The sequence below is a fragment of the Manduca sexta genome, chromosome 27 (assembly GCF_014839805.1).
Source record: "Manduca sexta isolate Smith_Timp_Sample1 chromosome 27, JHU_Msex_v1.0, whole genome shotgun sequence".
NCBI classification, from domain to species: domain Eukaryota; kingdom Metazoa; phylum Arthropoda; class Insecta; order Lepidoptera; family Sphingidae; genus Manduca; species Manduca sexta.
This window is the reverse complement of record NC_051141.1, coordinates 9,696,411-9,724,006: the sequence shown is the minus strand read 5'-3', so window position 1 is coordinate 9,724,006 and position 27,596 is coordinate 9,696,411. Positions and strand designations below refer to the sequence as shown.

Sequence of the window (27,596 nt, the reverse complement as noted above, 5' to 3'; positions counted from 1 at the left end):
GTGCCCTCGCTATTTAGTTTTGTTTCTTTTTTCTGTTCGATTCTATCCACCCTACTTTACCTTTCTATTTCTAATATATTATCGAAATAATCTAGTCAAGAGTGAAGCATAACTTGACTTTTTATTTGATAAAAGAAGAGTCAATGTGATGCGAAACTATACAATCAAGGAATTGGGTAATCACTGAGTATTTTGAATAAAAATATTAGCGATATGCAGTTATAAAATATATATATTTTTTTTAGAATGACGATATATTTTTTTTTCACCAAATATAGTTCTGTTCGGATTGGAGACACTTTTGTGATTAATTATTCTGGTGACACGACTATTCACTAATACAAATAGTCAACATACAAATATTATAAAAAAATATGATATTCAATCACAAAACTATTACACAGGTAATATTGAGAATCGAAACATTTCGTCACAATAACATTTTCTTCTCTTCAGCTCATGTACAACGGAGCCGACGAACTTAAAATATAATTAATAAAATCATTCATTTTACATGTTGAATCTTTCCTGTGGAAAATCACGGCGTAAATGCTAGTCCGTCTAGAAGGCTTGCGTGGTGACATGGATCCAACACGTAGAGACCCATTGAAGATACATTACTCTAGTTGGGGTTTATACACCTTGCAAGTACTCTCTCTGTCTGTACTTATAGAGGAAATACAGCCAAAGACAGCGCTTACAAGGTACAGTGCCTATTGCAGAAAAGATGGGAATAATACTGGGTCTATGAATAGGGTCTAGATCTAGCTGGACGAGTTGCTGGACTATTAAAATGTCTTAATCCTTCGTATTAATTCCAGACGGTGACTTGCCCCCCACTGGATTGGCATCCCAAAAGTGACATAAGCCAAGAACAGAAATCGCTGCGCAGTTGTATGTGACATCACTAGTTTAGCCCTAAATTACTTTATACCCTGTTGTCAATAACTTTTATTACATAGTAAATAATAACTTGATTGCAAAAATATACCACACATGCTATTTGTCGCATATTGTGCAAAATATTTATACATTGAATGAAGAATTAAATAAATTACATTATTTAACAAAGTATACAAGTATGTTCATTTATGTGGGCAGGTTCAAACTTACTCTTCGAAAAATAACTATCTATAAAGGGCGGTTTTTAGTCTATTTCTAACTTTCTAAAACTTCCTTCGACGGAGGTTGTGTCGCTTTTAACGTTCTTAGCCCTGGATGATATAATACCCCTGGTGTTTGTAATAAGCATTTCGTCTAAGGCGAGCACTTTCTTTCTCTGCTCTCCTAGTAACTGTTTAGTGTAAATTATCATGTTTTGTAACTCTATCGGCCCTCCGTATATAGTTGGAAGACACTCAGCGTCTGTTTGTTTGTGAAGCTGTTTCAAGTTCGTGTAGATCTGAAATAATAAAAACAGTTCTCGTATCATGCAGCCTGTAATTGGGTAGAGTTGACAAATATTTATAAATTTACTTTTTGGGTTTCTTAAACATTCTCAGTGGACTTTTTAAATACATGTGAATCTACTATATGTATGTATACTATTTGCGACACCTACAGTTAGTATCATCGTTAGTACGTTATTTAGTCCAAACAGAGACCCATCATATAACGAAAATAATTACTTCTTTAACATATAAAATGCCTAAATGGACAGAAATTCTAGCTTTCTTACGAAAACTTCTAAGCTCTACAGTTTCGATTGTTGTCATACAAAACCTTACCGAAAAACGAAATTACATGTTACGTAAGACATCCTGTTTAGAAATAATGAGTGCATTATGAAAATATAAACGGTAGATATATCTGTGTCAAAGTTGGTTATCGGGTCACATCGCGTCATCGCCGGTGAGCTCCATTTATGCGGTCGCGTGAGTACCAACCACTACGTAATAATTACCTCATTCTATATAAACTGACTGAATCTCGTATTACTTACATGAAGTCTCTCAGCCATCTTTGGTGTCACCTTACTGATTGCGAAGTCGATGATGTATTTGATGGCGGCCGGTATGTTTATAAGTTGGAACTCCTTGTGGCGCATTGGGAGCGATTGCTGTAATAATTGCGTTGTTTACGTGGGTTCGATTATCTTTTGGTCTTTCTTGAATATTATGTAATTTGGATTTAGTGTTTAGATGCACGCCGAGTTTAGATCATTTTATTTTGTTACTAAATGTACTTAGTGTACTGTATTTGCTCGCGGTTTCGCCAGCTTGGATTTTCGATCCTGGTATAAAATGTGATTTGTGAAGCTCATGTTTGCCTAAATAATTACATTTACTATTAGTGAACACATTTTTAGAATGATATGGGAACTTATTTACTTACTAAAATACTTTCAACATTCAAACTCCCAATAAGTTACCTTTAATATAACTTAATAATGGGAAAAACATTTCGTATGAAACCATTTTTAGTCATAAGTTTTTTTTGCATCAGAGTGGGTATTATCATGTTTATGAATTACTATACTTTTATAAAAAAAAACCCATTCGAAAAGATTACCTCTCCCCACTTCATTATCCTCGCGAAGTCTGTGGGTTTCCAGGCGGTGATGTGGGCGCCGGTCACTCCGCCCCCGTCTCCTACGTGAGTGAATCCGCATATCTGATCTATAGGGTCATCCATCAGGCTCTCGTAGACAACCATGTGAGCGCGACACATATCCCAGCATCCAAACTTGTTTGCATTGAATTTACCTGCGGGAGACCCATGATTTAATTTTAATTGAAGATGAGTCAAGTATGTCAATCGCACAGCGCCTTATAGAGAAAAAGATTGCATCAGCATTGAAAAAAAATATTTACTGTTGTATAAGTTACCACAGGGCATTTCGCAATATATAATATATATATATATATATATATATATATATATATATATATATATATATATATATATATATATATTTGAACAGAGATTAATTAAGTAGATGCAGATTAATGTAATTCGCATGATAGCAATATGGCAGATTGGATAAAGCATCGTGAACTATAACCACAAGGCATATTAAACATTATTACATCATATAACACAAACTAAACATAATAAAAAAGATATCACCTTAAAAGATTCTTACTCATATTATATACGATGACCCGGCGACCCTTGCTGTCACGAACAGGTGAAACCGCTATGTATCTGAAAATCAACACAACGTTTTGTAATACAGACTAACGGAAAATTATATCATCACAATAACAGGTGCTACTAACAAGCACGCAACGCAACGAGAAGACTAACACGTCGGAGTTCAAGGCTAGGACTCGTGAAAACTTTCTAATGATCCGCGAATGATAAACATGGCTCATGTAAACAAACACGCCGCCTAAAATGTACAAATTCGTATAATACCTACAAGAACTTTACGTAACTACTAAAATATAATAACCGTTAACCTACATACTGTAACCGGAGGAATAATTATCGCTACTTAAAATTATTATGAATAGCTGAAAAAGTAAACGGAAGTACAATTACCCATTGTCTATAATTTCCTGAATTTTAGGATCCTCGCAATCCAGATTCGTAAATATTTCAGGATAATATTTTCGGAGACTCAAATATTTCAACAGTGTCTGCTGTGCCATAGGTACGCTGTATTTTTTGTGTCGCAGAAACCTTAGCAAGAATGCTTCATCTGAAATAAATGAAAAAACATGATAATATAATTATTCTCTTTTCAAACTTGTTGTTAATGGCTACATATTTAACTTCTTCCCAATAAGTCAAATTGACCAATACACCGAATGTCAAATATGATAATAATTATATTTACTATTACTTATTTATTAACTAATATTTAATAGGTAACAAATAATTCTAATATTTTTTAGTATATTTTTTCTTTGGTCGTAACTAGACTTGAATTTAATTGATCGATCGATCGATTGATCTGATCTGGTCAATCGAATTTTGGATTTCTTGACTGGTGAACATGAATGAGTCAAGTTAATACTTACGTAATTGTCAGGGTAATGTAATAAATCTCGAAAGGGGGTTATTCCACCCATCAATACAACTAACTCTATGGGACCCACTTTCAAATCGTGAAATAAAAAACCCGCCACTCCATATATTATGATTGAGTAGTTATGTATAATTTAGTTGACTATTAAGGTACCCCTAGGTAGTCCCTGGTCGTTATAATCCTATTTACTTTTATAGTTGTCCTGGCCTTTGTATTACCAAATCTACTTTTGCCAAATATGACGCCTAAAATTATCAATCCGGAAGTGATTATACACCTACATTTAAAAGTTCATGGTTTCAAAACTTGACATAATATTTGAAGTCACGCACGCGACATGGCGATCGCTGTGCAAATAATTAGATCATTATGTATATTAAGCAAATGAAAAGCGTTTTAAATTATTTTATTAAGGTTTCTCGGCGGAACCTGATAAATATCTGCTTTACCTTGGCGCACGTTTACAATGTCATTGTTTTGCTGTATCCAATCCCGCATTATGTGAAGCGTCTGATCCTTGATCGTCGAGGTCTCTCTCAGTTCCTTCACGGCGTCAGCCACCACTATCCTCAGAGTGTGCCCCAGGCGGCCACCATCTTTTTCGTGTTTTTCGTTGGTAACATTCCAAGTGGTTGTAACGGTCATCAAAATACTCGCAGTCGTCATTCTGCTCTATGCGGATGACCTAAAACAAGGTGACTGACAAACCAGTATTTGCATATTAGTTGGTAAATCTTGGCATATTTTATAATTGTTGAATACCTTGCGCAATATACGCGACCCAGAGAATATACATAATAATCTTGTATTGTTTTGCTTCTATACATATAATCATAAAATATATTTATTTAAAAAAAAAAAAATAGCTTTTTTACTTGAAATAATTAAATTATTCATTTGTAACATGTACAATTTCTAGGGGTCCTACTTCCAATAAGAATAATAGTTGGCAAACACTGACGCATGCGACTCTACTAACTCATCACGTAACTATAGGCCAAAAAATATTTCCCTCAGTTGAGATATTAGGGGCTTTTGCAATAGGTATGTTTACATAACGCATTAAACATTCACGCACTTGGTACAGATTTCACGTTATGGCCCCATAAATAACATTAAAGTGGTGTGGGAAAACAAAAGCCAGTGACGTGTGCGTCGGGCCGACAGAGCATGGTTGAGAGGTTCCGTAGCCAGTATTATTAATATTTGAATATTTTGCTATGTACTAGGCTATAGGAGACAGTTTAAATAAGGCAACATTATTTGTAAGTCAAGAAGAAAGAAAAGATGTAAAACATTTTTTTATTTGCAATATAAGTTTAACACTTAGTCACTCTCTTTCGCATTTGGTTACTTTTTCCACAATACTGTTTTACGTCTTTTGATGTCAAACCTTGGAAACATTATACATTTTTTAGTGATTAATAAAGAATAAATAGGAAATAATTATAGTATGAAATACTGTAAAGTTAAGAAAAAAATATATCTCTACACAGAACACTGGCCCTCTATATCTGCGATCATGCGTGCTATAATAACAAAAAGTGGACGCTTCGTTACTAGAAAACAGAGGTATGGCGAATTGTTAATTTTAACATTATTAAAATATGCGTAATCGAATCTATACGAATTATGCAAATATTTGTCCAACTATTGTGAAATATTTAATTTCAAAAATTTAACTAGTTTTGGAGCCTGCAAAATGGAGAATTGCTCAACTAATATTAGAATTGGCCTACACCACGTTTTGGGCATTAATCAATAAAACGTTGCGAAAACTTATAAACACCTATGACGTCTCTTTAATCCTGTTAGAATATTTAGTACCAATTGGAGGTATAAATTTAATTTAATCTTGAAGTAAGTATATTCCGTATATTTAAAAATGATTTGCTATTAACCCAGTTTTAATTTGAACAATGTTTGTGGAAGGTAAAACGGCAAAAACGTCGCAGGCGCCTAGCATTGATGAATGATGAGTACATATCCTGCCAACAAACGTAGTTATTACCAAAGCGATTGGTCAACATTTTAAACACCCAATGAAGAATAAATACGTATTTCTTTACTCGATCTGGATTAGTGGAATACTAAGTCTGTTGTGTATGTTTTCTTTTCTCCGACTATTTTATAACTGTCATCATCGGCTTAAATATTATTAAAAATAGGACATTTACGTAAATAAAACATTATTGCTTTGTTGAGATATTTATTTGTACCTACGCAACTATATTAGCGATATTAGTGAATGGGAAAGATGTTATTGTATAATGTGATGAATATATTTTAGATGTAAAATCTTATGACTAGATTTACTTAAATGATGATTATAAATAGCGTTAGTACCTATTTATAAAATACCTAACATGACACTGATTATTTAGTATAGTGCATTTGGTTAAATCCGGAAATCGGAATATTACGATAATTACTAAATTCTATAAAACGTGCAGACTGCATAATTTTTTTTCTATCATTATTATAGGTACTATAGAAACTAATATTGTTTTTGTGAGGATAAATTTGGACGAAAATTTAAATACTTAGTTCCTCAGGTATCAAATGCAATAATAAAATAAAATAAGCTTTCAAATAATTTTATTCGTAATTGTACTAGGATGTCCAAAATGCCGTTATAAGAAAAATAATCAGGGTTTAATAGACTTATAATATATGTACAAGTATATGACGGACGATGTAGGTACATATCCACAGAAACGTAAAAAAGTTCCTTCGCGTCTTGTTAAATAAAATTGTTAAGTAATTTGTTTTAGTAATAGTAATAAATATTGAAAAAGAAATTACTCAGTTTTAGCTTATATATTCATTTAAAAGACGTGTCCTAAATTGGTAACACTAATTCTACCAATTTCTATTGGTGAATAAAAATCCGAACCTACTATCAACCCTTCAAAAATACTTTAGCAACAACTCGAGTGCATCATATTTATAATAAGTACCTAAATAGACATTATAACAATCAATAATATTATGTTTGTAGTTAAACATACACATAGGGATTTGTACATTATGACTATATAAAATCATACTGTCTGTATAAGAAGAGTGCATTTTTTTTTTTTCAAAAACATTATATTTTGCCTATGTGAATGAACTGCGGTTATCTGTATTTTATTGAGCGTCGTTCCTCATATTTCGGCTCCGTCATGCCTATTGTTTACTAGATAGATACTGCAATATATTTCCAATTATTTTAATCACGTCGCGATCCCACTTATGCGGTGGTCCAAATGCATCTTTATGCTTGGCTAATTCAGCGAATGCAGCGAGAACTTCTCCTCTGCAATGTTTCAATTTTCCGATCATAATAGCTGCCTCTTTATATTCTGACGGGTGAATTCTCTCTATTTCATCCTTATTAAAAGCGCACAATATGTTTCTTAACGCCATCAGATCGTAAAATGTGTAGTCTTCTGGTGTTTTTTGAGAAAAGTTTTGGCGTATTCGTTCTGCAATAGCCGCAAGCTGATCTTCTTGCAAATTATAATCTAGACCAAAATTTTGTATCACGTCAATGTCATCTAAAGTTATGTTGAGATACTCTTCCGGTAATATCGCTGGTGTAGCCCAGTGAAGTACCATCAATGCTTCTGGCGGCACGTTTTGTACGCCGTTGTAATATTTTTTAATAGATTGCCATATAAACTGAGATTCAGTTGTGGTTAATTTAAATTTTGTTAAATCAGCGATGCATTTCACAATTTCACTCGGTGGTATTGTTTTCAGTTGTGTTAACGATAACTTTTTCGCTGAAGGCAACTCCAATACTTCGTCGCATGTGAGACAACTTATATATTTCATAATATTAAATATAAAAATAATCTCGAAACACTTCATTTTGCTATAATAACTTATTCTTATGAATGTAAGTACCAGACACACCGTAAGTGTTGTAACTTAATCGAAAGACTACTTAATCCACTGAAGCGTATCTATCCAACTGGGTAGCTATCCAATATTTTATTGATGCTTTATTTATAGCCTGCTAGATCACTTCGCTTCGACCAATGTTGTTAATATGTTATTACCAGGTTTTAACGTGACCCTGATTTTGGAATACTATAAAACCTTTTTTTAAGTTTTAATAATCCCTGTACGGTCTTAAAATTCTCCTTTTATTATGAGTGATTCAACCTTGTTCGTTTAGGGATTTGTATCATATTATTTATTGTATTTGCGATTCGAAATGAACTGTGAACGAAAATTGTGCTTATACGGGAAGTAATTCGTAGCGCAGGTTGTGTTTGTAATGTCATGTTTACTTTCATACTCAGTGTTCACACGCACGCACTCATGCAACAAATAACTAGCGAAGTAATAAGTGCAGGTGGAAACATTGGCTCCGTGTGGAAACCTTGACTGTGTTTATAACTTTAACCGGCGTTAGTGTGGTGGAAAATTGTCTCACCTGTTAATTCAGAAAACTAGTGTTTATCACGGTATATACCGGTTTACATTCTATTTGAATTAAGTAATATATTTTAGCAAGAGTATTACCACTTATATAGTATTTATGTAATGATTTCCACATACCTTTACACGTGCCTAATGTTAAATACAAACTATTGCTTGCAAATCCAATAGCCACGCGTCTAGTCTTTGTTCCCGAGGCATCATGTAAATACTAGTAGTAACTATATCTCACTTCTTACTTTTTATTTTTTACGTATATTATAAATACGAAAGTTTGTGAAAATGTTTGGACGTTTGGATATTTGTTAGGAGTAAATGCAGAAATAGCTGATCGAACTTTGATGAAATTTGCCAAACGGGTCGATTATGTCCTCGATTAACGCATAGGCTACTTTTTATACCGGTAATTGGCTTCAATTGGAACCAATAGGATTATTATCAATTGTTTTAAATAGATGGAGCTTGTCTTCTTTGTGTAGCGCTATAAATCGCTAGTGTGTGCAGCAGTGGCGAAGGGTCAAATATTTCATAAGGTAACCCGAGGCAAAATAAGTGGCCTTAGTCAAAATATTGCGGCCAATTTAACAGAAAACAAATTTTGAAACAAAGCTAAAAGGGAAGCCGGTAAGAATCGGATTGTATGGACGCTTCGCCACTGGTGTGCAGAAAGCTACTTTTGGAGAGGGAAAAGTTTCCACGCGGACGATGCCGCGAGCAACGCCTCATAGATTATAAATCCGAAAATGTATAATTTTCCTTCTGGAATGTTTTAATTTAGAAGAGAACAAGTGATAATTTCATTTTCCCGCGAAAAAGCCATTGTTTAAAAATATTTAATTTTGCCGATGGTAAGTAGAACGTTTATAAATACCTAGTTATAATATGCTGGTATAATAGCAACATCGTCGGTTCGTAGGTACGCAACAAGGAAAAACTAATAATTAAGTACCTATGTAGTAAATCAAGATCGATCTCTAGAAAAAGAATAAAATGATCTAATGTTTGTTTGAACAACTCTTATGTTTATCGTGTTTCTTGTAAGTATTTAATAATAACTTGTTAGTTCTCAAATTAACCCATGTGGTATCTATTCAATGTTAGGATTATTGTATCCTAAACTCCCAGGTTTGACATAATGCCTATCTACTCTACTTTTTATTTAGAGTTCCGTAGGCGGTGGAGTTGTCGACATTAGTCCAAACGATACTCCGTGTGATTGACATTCTTACGTACTTATAAGCTGCAATATAATGGTCGACTTACTCATCCTAATAATATTATGCAACAAACAAACTTATTGTAATTTAGAATCGGTTTTTGTAGCATAGTGCTGAAATTGCCGCCAAAAATGTTACACATATCATTGTTGTTATCTATAACCTAACGTTTAAAAATACAGTATGTCAATAATGGCATCTAATTCTAGACTCAATTATACCGTGTTACTTGCGGTATTCAGCCGAGCCGATTTATAGCAATAATTTAACTCTGGTAAAGACGGATAATATCGCGATGTTGACTTTGACGTGTACACAAGTCGCAATAACATAGCATATGACATCTTGTACTGCGACATTACGTTGTCCAACGTTAGTATGCATAAGATTAAACACAAACACACGAAGATTATATAATTGAGCAAGTAATTTCAACAACTAAGTACGAATATTTATTTTCATATGCTCATGGGACAGTTCCTCTGGCCTTGTGCTCTCTGTTGTGTCATCGACATGGTTCTCAATGGGTCAAATATCACTTACCTATGTTGTTTTTGCTGTGAAACTGACCGTGTCTAAGAGTGTAAATTGCTAGTTATGTCATAGAGTAGTGGATTATATTCGAGATATTATTTATTGTTTGATCTTGATTACCAGTAACGATAAATCAATATTCTCATTATTATGTTTCGTTTCGGGTATTAAGTACCTAAACGTATTTATTCTATGTCTTATAAAATAGTCATCATGGGTGACTGTAGATTCAGAAAAACACAGATCCTTATAAAAGCACTTAAATCAACGTGAATCGCAGTTTGGTTTAATTGCTACAAGTTCAAGTCATATTTTCTAAAAGTGTTTGGGAGATTTCTCACATTTTTATACCTCGGTATCTATTCTATTCATAGTTAGTCAGAAATCTTTAATTTTGTAATAATAAGGATTAACTGCAAAAAAGAAATAGTAGAGAATTTTTCTTAATGCATTATTATTATGATAACTATAAACTTTTACTGAAGATACAGCGGTTAAGGTTTTTGACCAATGCCCAGTTATTAGTGCTTTTGAAAAACCCAATCTATATTTTGTCGGTATAAGAATAATTCTTAAACATACCGTCATCTGTTTCATTTTTAATTATTCAATATTAACTATTTTCAGAAAATCGCTGGTTATACTTATATTAAAAATATCTATGGAATATCAATACTTATTTAGAACTGTTTACTTATAAACTCTGTTGTTAAAGACACTGTTATTAATGTTATAATTGCCATCATTTTCTAACTGGTTTCCTTCTCGTGATGGTATGTAAATAAACGTATTATGTAACTTAAAACCTACGTACTAAATAATGATTTCTTATCTTTACGCGAATGTTACACATTAAACAAAACTATTTTTTGTATTTTACCATTACGACGAAGGCTGCAGTCATCGAAACGCTGGGAGAAAATTAAAATATAAAAAACCGCGATAAAGTATGAAAAATAATTTTATATCAATGTCTACGGTACATATTGGTGCAATCTAAACATTAAGCACCCAAGAGAAATAAATTGGACCATAAACCACCTATTGTTATGCGTAAGTTATTATTATAATATTAGATAGTTACATAATCTGAGCCGTAAATCTATATGTATCTAATTTATGCTTGCATATTATCTTAGGAACCTAGGTAAGAACTTAGGTTAGAATTGCAAAAATCTTTTACTATTGGATAGCCCATTAATACAGGAAGGCTATAATCACACTATGACTAATAGAAGTCGAACAACAATAAAAAATGTTGCAAAAACGGGGAAAGTTTATTCCTTTTGAGAGTTTCCGTTGCATAAACGGTTTAAAGTAGGTACGTTACAAACATATATTATGGAATTGTTCACCTTAAAAAGTTCTTAAAAGAACATTTAAAAAAAAAGTCCCTGTCTGATCCCCTGATCTATCTGCGTGTCTGAACGCGATAAACTCAAAACTTACCCAACGGATTTCGATGAAATTTGGTATGGAGATAATTTAAGACCCTGGGAAGAACAAACTATTTTCAGTCCCGAGAAAATATGTAGCGGGACTTTTATTGCGGAAAACTCTTACACGCGGGCAAAGCCGCGAGCAAAAGGTATGGTTAAAATAGGCATGTGTATAAAATTTTAATTTGCTATCGATCAAAATTAACAACCAAAATTATATTGCTATTATACCAGTTGGTAATCCTATTTAGGTCCTCTTGAAACTGGATAGCACCCAATTTGATTTAATTGATTACATAATCTTAAGATTATCGGCAAATAGATAATATCTTAAATATTTAAAGCAGGAACCTTGAATTATTTTCTTTAATATATGTATAATTAAAAAATTCAACCGCGCTCGAGAATATCAAGGTAGCGTTGTTTTATTTGCAAGTTGGTGACCCTTCCATTTCCTTACGACAGGCTTAAGTCGTCAGATTAGTGAAATGCGCACTTTTAGCATTTAATTAAACCACATTATCTTTATCTGACTTTCGAGTATTTGTTTATTATTCTAATCCACTGGTATAGACACACGATCCCATATAGACGGCTTATAGTTATTTATTGCGGGCACTCAACAGGGTGCTATGTATAGGTACGCATTATCGTAATCTTCCGCACTTAAGTAAATCCCCAAAATCTACTATTGGGCTCCCCTACCATTAAGTGTAAAAATTTTGATACCGCCAGGTAAGGAGGGTAGAGGAGGGCAGTTGGTATTGATTTAGATAATTGATTATAAATACGGTAAAAATAATCTGGCCTGTATCAACATGCACTTTTCATTTAATCTTGAAAGGTACCTGCAGTATTAATATTAATAATCTCATTAATATTAATAAAAATAAATCTTTACCTATTTCTGTGATATTTTGTGACATTTTATCCGAAAATTTTTAAACTTGATAAGTAACGTTTCATTATCATTTATCTTCAGCATTTCTAAACGAATAGGTACTAATGATTACGTTTTACCTATTTTAAAATATACCTATGATTAAAGCTTTCATAATCTTTTAGTCTGTGTATAATGTAGACTATGATGTCGTAGATTTTCGTTGCCGCTGTCGTAAGTTTAAATAATAAGCCAGTACCCTGAGATTTGTTGGTCACAACTATGAAGGATTAATAGTAGGTCAACAAGTTTAGTATAGAATACTATTTTAGTCTCTCAACCAAATAAGAAATAATTCATTACACGAACCGCAGTTCTAATTTATTAAGCGCTCACCGGCACAATGGTTGAAGGTTGCAATAAGAAATTAATTCATTACCAATCGATAGAGTTCTATGACGTCATGGAATATCAGTTTATAGTGGTGTTATTTTTATACATCCGTACCTACAACTCATTGACGTACTAAGTACATATATATCGATGGTACAACTAGTCATTAAAGTTTTCTCTACATTATTTTTAAAACACAATAAGTAATTAAATTAATAAATGCTTTTTATATACTTTACGGAGGCTTCTCCGCTGCTAAAAGGGATTAGATCTATAGTCCACCATGCCTTACGCCTTTGCATACCTTTGAGAATCTTACTTATATTTCTCACTTTGTAAACATTTCTCAGTTTTTCTTCACCGCCTATGCGAGACGTAAATATTACCATTATATACCTACACCCGTAAATCTGAAAGGGCAAACGCTCGTATCCTGGTATCAAGGTTCAGATCTGCAATCGTCGTCATCCTAGCAGTTCATTCCAATTCACAACTAGGGCAACTATATAGGTACTTACAAAAGAAGTCTTGAATCACTGATTCTTACACTGACTCGACGATTCCTATCCCTAAACTTTGAACCAGGCATGCTCACATATTTCTTAGTTCTTTTCATGATATTCAAAAGGATTGAGGAAGAAATTTAAAAAAATATCAAACCTGTAGTAGGGTTTCAAAGTTCGTATGGAGTTTTACGCATGTGAAATGTGAATATTTAAGGAAAGCGTCAAATATCTGCATAAGATAAATAAAAGGCTCTAAGTAGTATTATAAAAAAAGTAAGAGGATACTGAATGTTGGATAAGCCTATTGAAGCAAATATCGATTACGGAATAGAATATTTTATATTTCGTAACGTAGTTCTTTTCGACATTTTCCGGGTTTTTATTTTCCTTTTATTTGCGGTTTGTTTTTAATATGAAGGCTAAAACAACGTTTATAAATAGAATTCTTACTTTATTAAAGAATTGTATTTTAGAATAATGAAATAGAATATCTCAATATTAATGATTCATACTAAATGATTTTTCAGGAGAACTATACGTAGTCAAATATTAAATAATAATAATTTATTACTACTGCGATGTTACTTCAACATTATAAACTATGATCCCTAGCTCGTGATATAATTATAGTTAAATCCAGTAAAGCTAGAACACTAGTAAATTCTCTTATCTATTGATAATTGAGCAATTTAATAGAGTTTTCTCTAAAGCTCTATGATGGAATTAAAGCGTGTTCAATGGGGTTTAATGCTGACTATGCTATATAGACACTTAAACTAACTTCTAAAGAGTCGTTGTCTTATGTCAACCGATTAGTCTAGTTCCGTCTAAGATCACTGTGTATTTACAAGTTCAAATGTACACGTAAGTATATGTTAACTTCATCCAAAATATTATTTGTTCTTTTTAAAATAAAATTAGCTCTTTATTTTACTAAAGAATAAGCGATTGTTTATTAGAGTTTAAAGCCTTATAAATTTTGATTTTTTTAGCTGCTTTTGTGGTTGACTGTACCAGTGTAATGACTGTACCTGTAATATGTCGGGATATAAGTATTATTTGCCTTGTCGCTCATTATATGAACGTGCGCACATTTATTAGAACTCAAATGATGCATAATTTTCCGGTTGTTATTGTATCCGGAATAAGGTCGGCGCGAGGCAATACGCGTCTTTATATGCAGTTTAGTTTTACCTGCTTCCGTCTACCTCTCGTCAAGCCCTCCAGGGTGTTCAATGAGTAATGGTGTAAGAAAAACATAAAATCTCTAACGTATCGCGAAAATGCAACGGCTCTGTCTAATCTACGATATTATAATATTCAAGTGTTACTTTCTAAAGTCTATGGTGATGAACTGAAAACTTATGTCGCAGTTACTAATTGAAACTTTCTGGCTAACATTTGCTTCCTGCATTTGGCATTTTATTTATTGCTTTGAATGACGAGATGAGCTTGCCGTTCGCCTGATGGTAAGCGATACTACCGCCCTTATAAACAGTAGAAACATCATCCACCACCTTAAATTACAAAGTAGTGTTTGTTATTCCACTATGCTGGCTATCCTGAGACATTAGATGTTAAGTCTTATTATGTCCAGTAGTTACACTGGCTACAATGTCCTTCAAACCGGAACACAAGAGTGACTACACACGGCTGCTTGGCGGCAGAAATAGACAATGTGGTGGTAACTACCCAAGCGGACTCTCACATATGATAGACCTGCCACCAGCACTTACCATTTACTTTTTAATTTTTTATGTTTCGATATACCATATTCAAAGAAGGTTTTATTTCTCGTACAACTTTTTACATTACCATGCGCCTGTCGCACGATGTCTGAGTAAACGTTAATCGTCAAATATAATGTCTAATGACCAAAAAAAAAATTGTAACGTGCCTACACAAAATAGCGTGTGTAAATATTACCTGTAAGTAAGTAAGTATCAATGGCTACTAGGTACTTCTTAGATATCAAGTTTACTAAATATGTATGCTATGAACTAAAATTTTAAATAAGAAAGCTTAACTTTATTATGATTCGGTTGACATAAAATTTATAATATTAATAGGTCTTGCCTGTCTTGTTTTAATAAGACGTATTTTTTCTTTCAAACGCACATTTTTAAAAGTGCAATATGTGTTTGCACCATTTTAGCAACAAATGGCACGAATTGGGCATTTCAAAATTTACGCATATAAAATCGAGGCAAAATTGTAGGTACGTGAGGTTCCGCCCACAACACTTCACACGCAAATTTTATTCATTTAGGTAATAATGCTATTGAACTGTTGTATTAGAACCCGTTTAAAATTTGGTAACAACCATAAACCTTTTTCATAATTTGATACTAGAAAAATATTAAACATTTTCCATGTGTGTGACGCGCGTGCGTTTACGCCTTGTCGTTAGTCATAGACTGACCTACTGACGATTGTCAAGAGCAGAGTTGACTTGTTTATAATAAAACCTATTGACATCATTTTAGCTTTTTATTTCACACACAACTATTACCTATATTTTTATGAGGCCCAAGGAATGTAAGTATACTAGTAAGGAACTAAGAATATAATAATTTGTACCACGAGAATTTTCGATTAAGTTAATCAAATTAAGCTTATTTAAATTTTTGCTACTCACTTTAAATTATTAAAAAAATGCGTATGTATGAATTTCATAAAATGTATTGCGATTTTGGAATTTGCTGTATTATTATCAATATACAATACCTATCGACAAATTCAACAATATAACCAAAAATAAACTGAGCACAAAAATATGTAAAATTTTCTTAATTTAATAATTTATAATAGAACAATAATAAAAAACATAACTCACGTTCTGATTATAGGCGTAAGTATATTTTCTGCGATCGTGATACGTCGTGCTCGTTGACGCGCGAACGTGAAATGTTCCACTGGCAGCGTGCGCCCGCGCATTCAAGCTGTCTTCTTTCCATGGCCATTCCGATTTCTGTGCAATAGCTGTTGCTACCACATATAGAATCATCGTGTCCAAACTTCAACTAATAATACCACTTATATTTCTATAACAATTAACTTATTCCAAAAAGTTTAGCAATTAACTAAACAACACAACTGAAGCGGGCCAGAAAGCCGAGCGCATTGTTATGTCCAATAAAAATATCTCTTAAGTGATGTACGCTTCATCTTCTTCATACGTCTTTATCAACCTCTTCGGTGTAGCCTGCCTTCAACATCTTTCATTTGTTGCGGCATTGAGCTCATTTCTGATCCTGCGACCTTCTTCACGTTATGCGGACGGTTTTGTCCCATGGCTTTCACTCAGGATACGTGCATCACGATCTATTGTTTTGAGCAGTATGTCCAGCCTACTTCTGTTTTAGTCGCACCACTTCTTTGGTTACATATTATATTCATAACTTATCCGTAATATGTAATTACTAGCTTATAAAACCTCACATATGATTACAGTTTTTCTAGAATATTATGATGGCACTAAATCTATCTATACTTATAATAAATCTGAAGAGAGGTCAATTCTGTACATGAAATATATTTCCAAAATAACTATCAGGGGGTGATTAGGGATCGATACTGATGCCAAAAATGCAATTAGTAAATTTTTTGTCTGTCTGTCTGTCTGTATAACCGTTATAGAAACAAAAACTACTCGACGGATTTTAACGAAACTTGGTACAATTATTTTTCATACTCCTGTGCTGGTATACTTTTCATCACGCTACAATTAATAGGAGCAGAGCAGTGAAGGGAAATGTTGGGAAAACGGGAGAAGTTACTCCATTTTTTAAGCTTCCGTCGAGTGTGCAACCTTAATGGTTAAAGCTACACAGAAATCATGTATGACGGAAATGTTCTCCTTAAAATTATGTAAAAAATATCCCACGACAGCATATGTCTATCTTTTATGGTTGACTCACAATAACACGTGTAACTCCCGATAGCTTAGCAGTTCGAAGATTTCTCATTATATTTGTCTACTCTTACGTTTATAACACTCTCAGTCATCCCTAATTAAAAAAGTTAACATTATTAAATATTCCATAAAAAAGAATCATAGAAATCCGTATAGAAACACCAAAGTTATACATGAAATACGCTAATAATAAGCCATCAGGCGTGAATACTGAATCATGCTATAAGGATTATTTTTGTATATATATAAGGTCGCGAACGCACAGGCAGGCGACTTGCTTGGCGCCTAGAGGCTAGCGAATCACCTAGCGAGTAGTTTCGTAAAACGAACATTCTCGAACGTTCGCGACCGGCTCCATTTTTGAAGTCCGAAATCCACGCGGGCGAAGCTGCGAGCGGAAGCTAGTACTTCTAATAAAAAACTAATTCAACATGTTAGCATCTAGTTGTACCACAACATAAAAATGCCTGTTGGCCTAAGACATTATATGTCTGCTTTAACCAATACTTCTCTGAAGCGTCTAGTAGGTACACCTACGAAATAAATAGGTAAGTATACACTGCAAAATATAACATACATACAAATATTTTTATTGGATAATGTACTGAAACATAAAGTGAAAAGCGTACAAAATATAGACATTACGTATTTCTAACATTTCTTATGTCTTTAATCATCTTCTTCTATAAATAGTAAGTTAATAGTACATACTTAAATGTAATGTAAACTGTAAACTTTGAAAATGTTAAAGTAACAATTAAAACTTAATTTTTTTGTGAGCAAGTGGTCAAAAATAAACGATTTTCAGGCGCTTATATGGCATAAACCCACTCTCACTAGCAAAACAACGCACTAACCTTATATTTCGAATTCATATATATATTTGAAATTTATAATAGGTATATATAGAAAAAACAAATTAAACAAGAAGTTTTTGCAATATTTCAGCTTTACTAAGGATGTTTCAAATTTATTATAATATACCTACAAAAGCTTTACTAGAATGTACTTATTGTGCAAAAAACCTTCCGAAAAAATCTTTAAAACATTATAAAAGCGTATCAAAATCCGTTGTTAGATTTAGTAAACCGAGATACAAACGGGCAAACATGGATAGAAATTTGGTTTTATATTAGGTAAGTAACTACTAAATATTAAACGTTCCTTGATGCACTTTGCATAACGATAAACTTACTATCACCAAAGCAACAAACTCTAAATCAATAAAATAATAGGGCTTTTTTATACATTTGGCTTGACAATACATCATGTAAATTGCGCTCGTGCGAGGGAGAGGCGGGTTGCTGGTTAGATATAATTCAAGTACTTAGATGTAATTGATGTAATTAATTTGTGCCCCTGTGGGCTCGGGAACATCTGGAGAATTCCGCCGCGGCATCCCCTGCCTGTCGTCAGTGGCGACTAATTGGGGCTTAGAAAGCTGGCGAGGCGAGCTGTGGGGGGTCTTTGAGGTGGACGACAATGCAGGAAGTCGGTCTCACGATGTCGAAGACGCTAACGGCGTCTTTAAGCGTCTGAAGGCATCTTGGCTTCCTCAATTAAAGAGGTGCCGCAATGCGATATAATGCAGGGTCGATTCGAAGCAGTTATCTTAGTGTCACAAGATACCCCGGGGTCGTCCGTAAGACCGTTGAAACCAAAATATCCGTTCCACACAACCCCTAATGATGGTAGAGACAACGACGGTAATTGCGCATTACGACAACGATATTATCTAGGTATTTCTAGTAATAAAAGCCGGTATTGTGTTGAAAAGTAGACTCATGGCACATTGAACATGACACTTAATCTATACTCTATACTTATTCTATAATCTTACGTAAACCTGAAGAGTTTGATTGTATGTTTGTTTGAACGCACTAATCTCAGGAACTACTGGTCCGAATTTATTTTTTTGTGTTGAATAACACATTTATCGGGAACTATATATTATAGATCATCAATGAAAAATGCTGCGAAAACGAGAAAAAATATTCCTTTTGAGAGCTTCCGTTATGTGCGCGACGTAAACAGTTAAAGTTCAGCGTAAACAATCGTGTAAGTATAAGAATTGTACCTCTAATAAAGTTCTAAAAATATTTTATTAAACAAAATTCCCCGCCGCATCTGTCTGGGCCTATCTAAACATGATAAAATCAAAAACTATGCAAAGGGGATCGATTAAATTTCGTATGAAGATAGTTTGAGACAACGGGAAAAACATGGTTACTTTCTATCTCGGGAAAATATAGGGCGATATTTTTATCCCGTAAAACTCTTTCAAGCGTGCAAAGCTGCGAATAATACAATATAATCATGTAGATTTAATTACATTACATTAGTTTAGCACCTACCTATAACACAGGTAATAGATAGACTAGAGATACTTACATAATAATATCTTGTAAGGAAGATAGATAAATAATCAAAAACAAAATATAATTACTTATAAGGCTATTTATTAAGACCTTAATAAACAAATGAAAATATAAGCTAAAGCTAAAATATTTTACTTATAGGCAAGTAGATATGTTGAATAAGTGCTTTAGAAATAGAAATAAAAACGTTTAGTAGGCAAATGATATCCTTGTATGTATAGTCAAGCGGCCCTAATCCGTCAACGGAGGCCTATGACTATCCGTCTTTTTGAAATTACGATCTAATCAAAGGACAGCTTTGATAGCCATAGGCAGAAGAGTCAAGAATCCCCTATTTATCTATACGGCAGCTGATTTCGTGGGGAAAATTCAATTTTATTCTTCTTTTCTCACAGCCGATGACTGACTCAATAAAAAGGTAGGTTACATTTTCTCAGAGGCAAATAGAATGTTATCGGTAGTATCTAATTACTCACATTAGGTATATTTTTTTATAAAACTTCTATTTAAGTAAACGTTGCCTAAATATTTAAATAGATGACCGATCAATCAGTTTATTGACGGTATCCTAACCAAGTACTAATAAAGAAAATAACAAGGCATTTTCCTTGATATTGTTAACTAAAGTCACCACAATAACATCAGTAAGGCCAATCATAATTATCTGGTACATGGATTACGAATAACTTAGCAATTATTAAACCGCATTAACGTCCCTGCATGCTCTCATATAGGTACAGATGTTAGGTGTCCATATGTTAAATCTAGGTTTATAAACAACAACAGTATGAACTGTTGTTCATGTATATAGTGTATAAAAGTGTTTGTAGATTTTAGTTGATTTATTTTTATAATACTTAACTGTTTTATTTGTTTGAATTTAGCAATATCAGCTACTCATGAGTTGTTTACTCTCTCATTATAGGTATCCCAAACACAGGCATGGCCTAGTTTAGGGATCCCTGATAATTATTTAAATACGTAATAGGGGACCGGACAAATTTTCAGAAGGCGTTTTAAATTGACCATTGTGGATATAAATAGCCAAGAAAAATAGTATTTTGCACAAATAAAGCTTAAAAAGTACATAAAACCATGCCTAAATGTTAAATACCTATAATTCCCGCGCAAACGCTACATTATGTCATTTCGTCTCGTGTGACGTCATACGTGGATAAAGCAACTTGACATGTCTTGTCATTTGAACAGTGATTCAATAATGCCAGATTAGGGTTATTTACCCTAGATTTAGGGTAAAACTGAATCAGCAGGATATTTTTATGGTAATTTTTGGGGTAATTCTACGAGTTAAGGTATTAAAGCTATTGTTTCACGGTATTGTAATAAATATTGAGCTTAGAGAAAGATGTTTCATACAAAAATTGTAGGCCATGAAACAATTATAATTTTTATTCAATACAATTTTCGTGTACAGCTAGTTGTTCCTAATAAAATGAGATAATTAAATTAATAATTATTGTAGTCGAAGTGAAGAAAGAAGTGGCGTCTGCATAGATAAGGATATAGAAAAAAAAAAGTACCGAATTATTTATGATTGGTTTAAGGGTAAAATTTTAAATTCCAAATAATCCTGGGGTAAAGAGAAATTATGATCTGGCAACACTGCATAGACCGTGTTAATCTCAGGCTATCTCAGGTTACTGTGTAACAACCAGAATTCTATATAAATAAATATTCTATTCTATATCATGTGGCAGCTAAAACATAAATAAATACATCTCATAACCATAACCTCCCTGGGTGTACAAATGATTTAATTAATTGAAATATTCATCGATTTATTTTAAACCGAAACACTATTTTTTATTTACTTATATCAAAGTGATCCTCACAGAACTAAATCGGTGAGTCTGCAGACATTCCGTCGTAGGTTCGTCTTGCTAACTGCAACCACTTTATTCGTATATCTGCTTTTCGTGGTACATCAATAAATAATTTGTTTGGTATAGATATAGAAGTATTATTACATTCAGGTACGACGCACCAACGATATTTTTTGCGGTCTATTATGATTAACGATTAAACAATCTGTAAACGTTAAGCTGGAAGATAGTAACAACGTCCCGTATAAATTAATATAAATTATTAGAGCAGTTCTGTGTCAAAAAACACCTTTAAAGCATTAAAATAACACAACGCGGTATGACATCCAGATGACGTCTGTTTGTTTACATTTTACCCACGTGTGACGTCATGCGCCGTGATTGGTGTTTCATTTGCCGTAAAGAATAGACTAAAAATATTATAATTATTGTATTTTATTTATTGATTTAAAAATACAAATCACAATTCTTTTACAAAACCAAATATGAGATAATATTTTTAATATTACAAACTTTACTTTAAACTGAATTTCAGATTTTTTGGTAATACCTGTCCGGTCCCCTATTCAGATATGCCAATTATTTTTTAAGTAATTCTTAATGTTATTATTTCTGTGTTCTTTTGTTGCAATAAAGTTATTATAAAGTTGAATATATGTGTGTTATGTGATATTGTCAGGTCTAATCAACTGCATCTTCTCTTGGCAGGTAGAGCTCTCATTTATTTATTTATTAAATAGAATCTTACAGGATTTACACCCAATGCGATTATATTGACATTGTCATATTATAGCCAATTCAGATACAGATAGTTATGTATAGGTATTTCTTATAGTCGATACATTATTAGTTAGAGTTTCTATAGCTACCCTTATGAATTCCGCCAGTGTACAATTAAAGATATCTCCGTTCCGCCCAACTTCGTTAAATATGTTTATGGCTCTTACTATTGGAGCAATTTGTTGTTTATGATGATGATGATAATTGATGTTTACCTACACGTTTAAATGCATCTAGGAACATTAAAAGCGAAGCAGGCATTATGATCAATGACGGTATGTCAATGGCGAAGGGTCCATATAATCCGGTTCCTGCCGCCTTCGCTTTGGTAATTTGTATCTAATCATTAGACCGATTTGCAGTCCGCATTTAAGTGTACTAGTTCATATATGTTGTTCGGGTAACCTTTTGGTTTTACTCATCGTCCCTGCGGTATCGATCTTCCCTTCTACCTCTGTTCCTTGCTTCCGTGGATTTTCTTCCTGCTCTTTCAGCACCGTAGCAGAATAACGCCTAAATATATTTTGCCTAAAATGCCTTAATAAACGGCCTGTTCGAATGCGGTGCGATTGCGCATAACAATATTTTAATTAGGTATAACTTGCTTCATTTGCTTCTAGGAATTATAACGTCATAATGAAAGTCATCATAATAATTTTACACTGTATATTGAAACGGACAAAACTTCAACTATGTAGTTGCCATCTTATAACTACGTACAGGGCCCTTATTCTGTATGATAGTGTAAACGCGTAAAGCGGCCGTGTTATGTTATCTTCGAGAAATGTGCGTGGAATGGTATTCTGTAAGCCAAATTTCTATAGTCCTAAACATGATGCCTTGTGTTACGTGCTTGTTACGCTCTGTCAAAATAACGTGCGGGATAGAGAATAAGGCCCCAGTAAAAGGAAGGAATATAATATCTACACTCATATTTTTGAGAGAATGCAAAATAAATATTATAAATAACCTATTTAGAGAAAAATAGCTTTAACATATTACAAAAATACAGTAATATAGGAGAAAAGACTTAGATTAATGTTTTGCAGCATTATACAGTAAACCATAACGTGGCGTCAAAAGTACCGATATTAAACAATGTAATAAATCCCCGAAGAGTACAAAAATTCCACATAATAAATATATGTGAATAACAAAAAATACGCACCAGTAAACACTTACCACGAACAATGCTATGCGTATCAAAAAAATAATCAAAAATACATACATTGATTATGAACATTAGAACAGTAAATACTATTTTACAATAATACTTACTTAAATTTTCGTAAAAATACTTTAAATTGTCAATTAAATATCAACTCTATACAATAGTATGAATTTAAATTCATTATTTATCTCTTGCACTAAGTTTTAGCAAATTCCACAAACAACAATTAAGAATTTAATGTAGGGAAAAGGCAGTGCTATTACATTTGATACTAGACACAAGGTGCAAAATATAAATCTGTTGTCTTGATGGTTTTATAAGGAAATACTGAATAATAATTATTCATATTACATATTACGCTTATTTCTTTACAATACATTAATTCAAATCGAAATATAAAAATATTACAAAATATATTACTTTTAAAAATTATAGAATTATTCATAGTTATTACCAGAGTAGTTCTTAACGAAAATGTCTGTTAAATCTTATATGGGCAGTATGTCAAAGTCAGCAAAGACAATTTTTTTTATTTGTCTGAGTATTCTTTAATAGCACATTTCATAAAATACAATTTGGATATTTAAGAATAGTGATCTGTTTAAAAATGATCTTTACGAATTTATATTTAAAATCAAATTTATGAAAAACAAAGAATAATGTATGTGCCTTTAACAAAAAATAAATGTCACACAAGTGTAAATTGAACTTAACCATTTTTTTTACAATTCAAAACAGTAATATAATCTTAAAGTACTTTTGATCTTTATGACAATAAACATGTTACAGTTTTTAATTAATAATAAATTGCAAAAGTTATTTTATATTTACATGTTATTTGATGTATCAACCTTTCCAATATTGCTTAAGTATGAATAGAAAAAAAATAACCACCTAATGTTATTAGGGGCTATTAAGTTATCATAATATATGAATGGCATGAAAAGGGTGTATTACTATGTAAGTACTATTTAATGATTACTCCCTACTGTTGGAATCGCTTCATTTTTCTTTCCATTTTTTTCCGTTTCTTTTCATCCTGCTCTGTATCTTGGGGTGCTTCTTGGAAGAACCATGGGCCGAGAATATTTACCCACAATAGCCAAAAAGCCCTCACAGGAAGAAGAAGGAGAAGTAACCAGAAGTAGTTTGAAAAAACTGCTAGAACATGTGTGATGGATGTTAGTATAACAATATCCTTTACGTGTCTGAAAATAAAGAATATTACTGTTATTCATAACATGGAACCATAATTATACATACACATAAATATTGGGAGGGATGGTTAATTTTTACCTCTAATACATAAGTTACAGCCTACAGGCTAGCTGGCATTTCAAGGATACGTAATGCAAAAACTAATTGATTCCTTCTTTATTGAAATGTTTGTGCTTTTATTTTATAGCATCCTACAATAAAAACAATATCCAAAACATTCCGAGTCATCTACAAATTAAACATGCATAATATAAACATTGCAATATGATAAATGTATTATGTATGCACTAAAAATCCTTATTTGCCACTGTTGTTGTAAATTGGTTAAACATCAATATAATAATAGTTAAATATAGGGCGTAATTGTTATACTCACTCTCCCATACCACCTTCCATGTTTAAATCTAATCCAGGGTCAAGGAGCTGGCTATTATCTGAATAGCTGGGACGACTTATATACCTCATTATTTGATTGCATGTTACATAGAGAGCAATGACAAAAATGTTCATGACCTAAAAAAAAATATTATCTTTTATATATTTTTAATTATACTTTTATTATCATGGAAAAATCCTGATGAGAATTTATATATGTATGTATCAGGGTATTGTAAATAATTATTTAATGTGTAATCTCAAGCACTGTGTAGAAAACTATAAACAAATACCTAATGGCCTCACACTCACAATGAGTACAAGAAAAAACACATTATTCTCCTTCTGCAACCAGGCAAGAAAGCTATGCTAAGATCCGCCGCCCACAATCTTAAATTTGTTAGCTTGCCACTGTTACTTACTTTTCACGTTCTTGGGACCAATAAATTATGCCTTCAGAACTATTAACAACAAACATAAATATCCTTATTATACTAGGTGTACAAATACACAATAAGAAGCAAAAAGGAGCTAAAAACTAAAGATGTAATTAAAAGTAGTTATCCATTTATTTACATTTCTGGTACATGGCTAGTCAAAACACATTGTACTGTTTCTTCAATTAGTTATAAAGAAAATAATACTTACTATAACCCATGCTGTTAAGTATTCATAATAAAGGAACAAAGTAACACTGGTGTAAACTGCACATGCCCCTAATGACATGTTACGGTAAAATGATACCGTTGCAGAATTCTCAGCCAAAATTTGTTTAGCCCCCTTGGTGGGTGCTTTTCCTTTCTGAGGCTGAAAAAAAGCATAATATGTGATATACAATACACAATATTATATATATTATGAGATTTGAATGCACCAGTAGATTCATACTAGCACACTACTGGTACACATACACAAAAAAGTAACGCCGTTTTTAAGTAGCTCTATAACATCTCACTTGTTTTTTGACATCTACTAATCATCAATTTAAATAAAGACAAATATAACTGTATGGGTTTTCACATTTCTGACTAAATTGATATTAAAAGAAGTCTTTCTCACAAAAATTATCATGGATTTTAATTTTGTATTGGTCTTGCTTTGTATCAAAAAATATGGGTAATTTTCCAATACTTCTAGGACCAGAAGCTTGGTGAGACAAGCTTAGAATATTTTTTTCCTTTAACAGGGAAAAGAAATTGTTAACCACACTATTAAAACCTGCCCTTTCTTGGTGTAGCAACGCCTATGATTATACTATACCGTAAAATGTGACATACCTCCATAGAAGAGACAAAAATTGTGACAAACTTAACGGGATAAATTTAAAAATATCTTTGTAGCTTTAGGTATATACATTTTTATATTTATAGAGCCAATATATTCAACAAATTATTAGATAAATAGCAGGATAATATTATATTTTCTTTACGTATGAAGTGTAGTGACATATTTGAGGTTTCCAAAATAAAAAAAAAATGTTAATTATGTATGGCCATTTCTTTTTCAGAGTTACATTATTTTATCCAACCTAAATTATAGCAAAGCACGATTAGGATAATTCTTGATAATCCGTCAGAAAATTAGGTATGACAGCCATATTTTCCATAAATGAGAAATACTCTTTAAATTATAAATTATAACTTACAGGAGGCATAATTGTTTTTGAAGTCTTGAAGCTTACTGTTGGGTATTGTTTGCGCCAACTTCGCTTGAAATTCTGTAAAAATACAATATAAGTCTATAGGTTGCTTAATTATGTACACATTTAATCGGTTTATAGTTTCACTGTATTATACCTTCGGCAATAGGAACTATTTTTTTTTTATTTAGAAGTGTTACGATTCGGTGTACACCAACTAACGCATTGTCCTAAAATCTATCATGTACACATAATTATAGAAACATTTAACTTTTTAATTCGTTATCCACAGCTATGCGATGAGAACTGAGAAAACTGAAAATTGAAACATTTAAAACTGAAACGTCAAAATTGTTATGTCATTGCTCCATGTGGCAATTCGTTCAAAAACCGAATATATTTGGCTTTCAAATTAATAAATTAAAGATGGGGCGGCATGTTCGGCTGCATCATGTATCTTGCAGCTAATGTTGAGTAGGACATACAAGAGGCGGTATATTTGTCCGGGACATGACGTCAAAATGTAAGAGTGGCTCAAAATTATATATGGTACTACTTCAAATTTTATGACGCGGCAGTCGCGTTACTTATTCTCCGTCTCTGGTAAACAGTAGGACGAGGACAGTGAGGTAGAGAACCGCATGCTACAAATTACAGTAGGACGTTATTTTACAATGGACATTACATTACTGCGTTTCGAGTCGCGAGCGAGAGGGAAATATTTTGAGGGTTAACATTACAAAATACTGTAAGATACGCATTGAAGCGCCGAGCCTCACTACGCCTCGCCTCATTTGAAGTAGGACGTTGTACCGGCTCAATGCTAAAAGAGGCTACTCTTACAAACTCTTTTTTATGTCATGTCCTACCCAACTCTACTTGCAACAGCTTGTAGG

At 32.8% G+C, this 27,596-nt stretch overlaps 2 protein-coding genes across 3 annotated transcripts; both read right to left on the bottom strand.

Annotated features, from left to right (window-relative positions):
• Positions 1-16: 16 nt before the first annotated feature.
• On the bottom strand, positions 17-16,519 carry LOC115447970 (retinaldehyde-binding protein 1). Of its 2 annotated transcripts, none has more exons than XM_030175270.2 (7): positions 16,216-16,519; positions 4,426-4,675; positions 3,487-3,646; positions 3,086-3,147; positions 2,512-2,705; positions 1,943-2,059; positions 17-1,402 (listed from the first exon to the last, which is right to left on the bottom strand). In XM_030175270.2, exons 2-7 carry the CDS (start codon positions 4,640-4,642, stop codon positions 1,148-1,150), a joined length of 1,005 nt encoding a protein of 334 aa, XP_030031130.2. In that variant the 5' UTR covers positions 4,643-4,675; positions 16,216-16,519; the 3' UTR covers positions 17-1,147. The 2 variants fall into 2 exon arrangements, with proteins under 2 accessions (XP_030031130.2, XP_030031131.2); XM_030175271.2 differs by having other exon boundaries at positions 4,426-4,661; positions 16,216-16,307.
• A 5,717-nt stretch (positions 16,520-22,236) lies between these two features.
• LOC119190847 (transmembrane protein 208-like) lies at positions 22,237-27,089 on the bottom strand. Its single transcript, XM_037444020.1, has 5 exons — positions 26,858-27,089; positions 26,707-26,778; positions 25,710-25,868; positions 25,063-25,199; positions 22,237-24,676 (listed from the first exon to the last, which is right to left on the bottom strand). Exons 2-5 carry the CDS (start codon positions 26,713-26,715, stop codon positions 24,454-24,456), a joined length of 528 nt encoding a protein of 175 aa, XP_037299917.1. The 5' UTR covers positions 26,716-26,778; positions 26,858-27,089; the 3' UTR covers positions 22,237-24,453.
• Positions 27,090-27,596: the final 507 nt, after the last annotated feature.

Excerpts from the sequence above, each read along its gene's own strand:
- LOC119190847 (XM_037444020.1), bottom strand. Across the intron at positions 25,200-25,709 it reads ACTTAACAGCATGGGTTATA|GTCATGAACATTTTTGTCAT; the intron begins GTAAGTATTATT and ends ATTTTTTTTTAG. Across the intron at positions 24,677-25,062 it reads ATGGAAGGTGGTATGGGAGA|ACACGTAAAGGATATTGTTA; the intron begins GTGAGTATAACA and ends CTTTATTTTCAG.
- LOC115447970 (XM_030175270.2), bottom strand. The coding sequence starts at position 4,642 with ATGACGACTGCGAGTATTTTGATGACCGTTACAACCACTTGGAATGTT. Across the intron at positions 3,148-3,486 it reads CAGGAAATTATAGACAATGG|ATACATAGCGGTTTCACCTG; the intron begins GTAATTGTACTT and ends GTTGATTTTCAG. Across the intron at positions 2,706-3,085 it reads GGTCATCGTATATAATATGA|GTAAATTCAATGCAAACAAG; the intron begins GTAAGAATCTTT and ends GGTCTCCCGCAG.